Source organism: Telopea speciosissima, chromosome 9 (assembly GCF_018873765.1).
Source record: "Telopea speciosissima isolate NSW1024214 ecotype Mountain lineage chromosome 9, Tspe_v1, whole genome shotgun sequence".
Taxonomy (NCBI): Eukaryota; Viridiplantae; Streptophyta; class Magnoliopsida; order Proteales; family Proteaceae; genus Telopea; species Telopea speciosissima.
Genome location: NC_057924.1, coordinates 56,200,497 through 56,203,619, shown reverse-complemented (window position 1 = coordinate 56,203,619; position 3,123 = coordinate 56,200,497). Strand labels below are relative to the sequence as shown.

The window sequence follows — 3,123 nt, the reverse complement described above, 5'->3', positions numbered from 1 at the left end:
AAGCTTGAAATGCTTAAATAAATTCAATTGTTCTTCTCTGATATCTTATATAACCTCCATGGAAGTTGAATTGGAACAATCACCTCATTCTTGCTCATTCGAAGCCATGGCAGAACGTTAAACCAGGTCTTTTTTATACCAATAACATAAAGGAGACATGAAAAGATTTAGCTATGTAGAAACCTATAGATAAATTTTTAAAATCTTCAAGTAAATCTTTATTGTGTTTCAATGAAATGATTGAGAAGAATGCCTCACACTATGTGATGCATAAAAAGCGACACCATATCCACTAATTTTTAAAACTATCAGAGCAATGGAGGAATCAGTGAAAACTCCATAAGAATACAATTGAGTTTCTGTGTCTACTAGCAATCTCATGGAATACCTGAAGAGCTCATCACCTTGTTAAGCGCACTCAAATAGGCAAGAATGCTAGAAGCTATGATATCTGTTCCTTCACTAGTTTCACTGGAAGGCAAGGAAGAAAAGTATGATTAGATTAAGTAGAAAGTATTCACAAGGGAAATGCATGAGCTACCATACCTGAAAGTACAGGGAGCATTTAATCCATTATTACTTGTTTGTGTAGATTTGTGGATTTTCTCCTCTTGGACTACAACTTTTGTGGATGCTATTGCTTCAGTGCCTTTTGACACCGAGTTTGTGGAGCACTCAACAAGTGTTACTGGTAACTGGAAACAAATGGGAAAAGAATTACTGTTCAGGAAAAGAAAATTCTCCTACTTATCAACCAAAAAGAAAAGAGAGTACTTTGAGGGAGGGGGTTGAAGTTTCTCAAGTAAAATTATCAAGCAGGTAACCAAAAACCACCAGGCTCAAACACATCCAATGTTATGATAAACTGTGAGGAAAAGAGATAATTCCTTATCAGAAACTTTTACATGTTCTGGAAACCCCACAACTCACAAGTGTACTGAGATATAAAATCCACTTTCTTTCAAATCAAACAAAACAGAAGTAAGACCAAAGGAGAACATTAAAGAAAGTTGATGCATTCACCAAAAAATTAATAGTGGTTTGCCTGTAAGATCTACTATTTGAGTGTCAATCCAGAAGCAAGTGAGCACTTTGGGGTTAAACTGTTCATTCAGCAATTACATCAGCAACACCTTATATTGTCGTATAAACATGGAGAGATCTAAAGCCTCCAGCAAAATATGAGAGGCTGCAGATTCCATAGTTCCACGGGAAATCTGCAAACACCAGAACCAAGTCACATTTAATGGGAAAAACTTCGATCAGATTGATTTATTCTGTGGTTTCCTCAAGTTGCAGTCTAGCCTGTCTGTTTGGTTGCTAATAATCTGACCTGTTCTAACTTCTAAATCAATCTGATTTAGGAAAATGGGTAGTTGGAAGCTAGCTTATAACCAACCACTCAGTGTATAGCTAACAGCGCTACTCTTTAAATGAGTGTTTACTATAGCCAGCTTTACCCTTGATCTGCACCTAGGATAGGTCCCCAAAACTTCCTTACAATGAAACTTGGGGCATTACATATGGACTTCAACTCGCTTCAGATTGTTGGGCCAGACAACTTGAAGTAACATGTTAATCAAAGGCCCAACACCTACATAACCCAATCCGAAGGACAAAATCCTCAAGAAAGAGGACTACTCACTCGTATGATTCTAATCATGCATTGAATGGTTTTAGCATAAAGTATTTGCCAGAGTTCATTGATTTCTTGAACATAAAAATAAATTAGGAGTAAAGGGATATAATCCTCTCGAACATAAGAATTTACTAGAGTTCATTGATTTCTTGAACATAAAAATAGAGGACGGGCCTTGGTGCAACGATAAAGGTTGCTCCATTGTGACCAAGTGGCAATGGGTTCAAGTCTGGAAACAGCCTCTCTGCATAAGCAGAGGTAAGGCTGCGCACATTATGACCCTTCCCAAACCCCGCAGTGGCGGGAGCCTCGTGCACTGGGTATGCCCCTAAGGTTCCCCACAATGTCAGTGTGGGGAGCAATCTGGACACCATATCAATGGTGGTCCTGAAAAAGGTATTATCCATATGGGGCCCACATGTTCAGAACAGGAGTGAGAAAATAATTAAAAAACTCTTGTGAGAGGGAAATTGCACTCTGGTGTCATAGGAAAGTTTTTCCCAAAAATAAATTAGGAGTAAAGGGATATAGTCCTCTTGAACATTTGTGAGAGTCCATTTCAACAGGAAGTGATAAAATACAATTTCCACTCATCCTCATTTATTTTTATGTTCATTTGCATCTTCTATTTCTTATTTATTTTCTCATATACTTCAATAGAATTCATGTACATGCAAAAAATGCATACCCCTGTGAAACCTTTAACTGATTTCTAGTGTGGCTTTTGGATTTTTGTAATGAAAAATCTAAATATTGGGAGGAAAAAAAAAACAAAAATTTCAATTATTCATTCTATCATTAAATTTTGTCAAAAGGTCCGTTGAAAAGTTTATCCCAACTATAGCTTAGTTGGATAAAGTATGTATGTTAGGGAAATTGTTTTCTTAATCTTAGACCCTTTATCTTTTGATGCAGTGCTCTTCAAAAGTGAAAAAGAAGGTACTTATTAATCTTTTAATCTCCACAATTTAAAGTGTCGTGAACCAACATTCTTCAAGGCAAGTGTCTAATGAGGAAAGTTGAGTACATTATTGATTATTCTCTTGCAAAAAATAGTGTGACATTATGCGAAATATAATTAGAAAGATTTAGAAGAAATACAGTCAAAGCCAAACCTTGACAATGAGATCAATGGCCTTGTAAGATGCATCAATAAAGCCTTTTCCAACTGAACTTGCTACATGCTCTGTTCCATCAACACCAATGAGTTTAACAGTTGCAGTAGAAAGACCGGAAATTCCACACGTAACCTGAATCATTGAATTAATGCTCGACTAAATTATGCTGTAACAGCCATTAGCTTATGCTTTGACTGGCATGAGCAAGTAAATAAAGTATAATTTACTTGCACATCTCCAAGCGACCAACAAACTTGTGGCTGGAAATTTTCATTTGACACTAATGCTTTTATGTCATCATCGGAGAGATACTGCAATAGCAATAGTTGTAATCAGCACTAAAAATAAATAGATGTCATGCACATT

The 3,123-nt window shown here is 36.4% G+C and overlaps 1 protein-coding gene across 3 annotated transcripts in view; it reads right to left on the bottom strand.

The window, feature by feature from the left end:
• Positions 1–334: 334 nt before the first annotated feature.
• Positions 335–3,123, bottom strand: part of LOC122640132 (2-isopropylmalate synthase A-like) — a 22,564-nt gene continuing 19,775 nt past the window's right edge. For all 3 annotated transcript variants that reach the window (XM_043833269.1, XM_043833270.1, XM_043833271.1), the window contains 4 exons: positions 2,985–3,068; positions 2,755–2,889; positions 547–695; positions 335–471 (listed from right to left, as the gene is read on the bottom strand). In XM_043833269.1, coding sequence (XP_043689204.1) covers positions 378–471; positions 547–695; positions 2,755–2,889; positions 2,985–3,068 — 462 coding nt within the window. In that variant the 3' untranslated portion in view covers positions 335–377. The remainder of the gene's footprint in view (positions 472–546; positions 696–2,754; positions 2,890–2,984; positions 3,069–3,123) is intronic.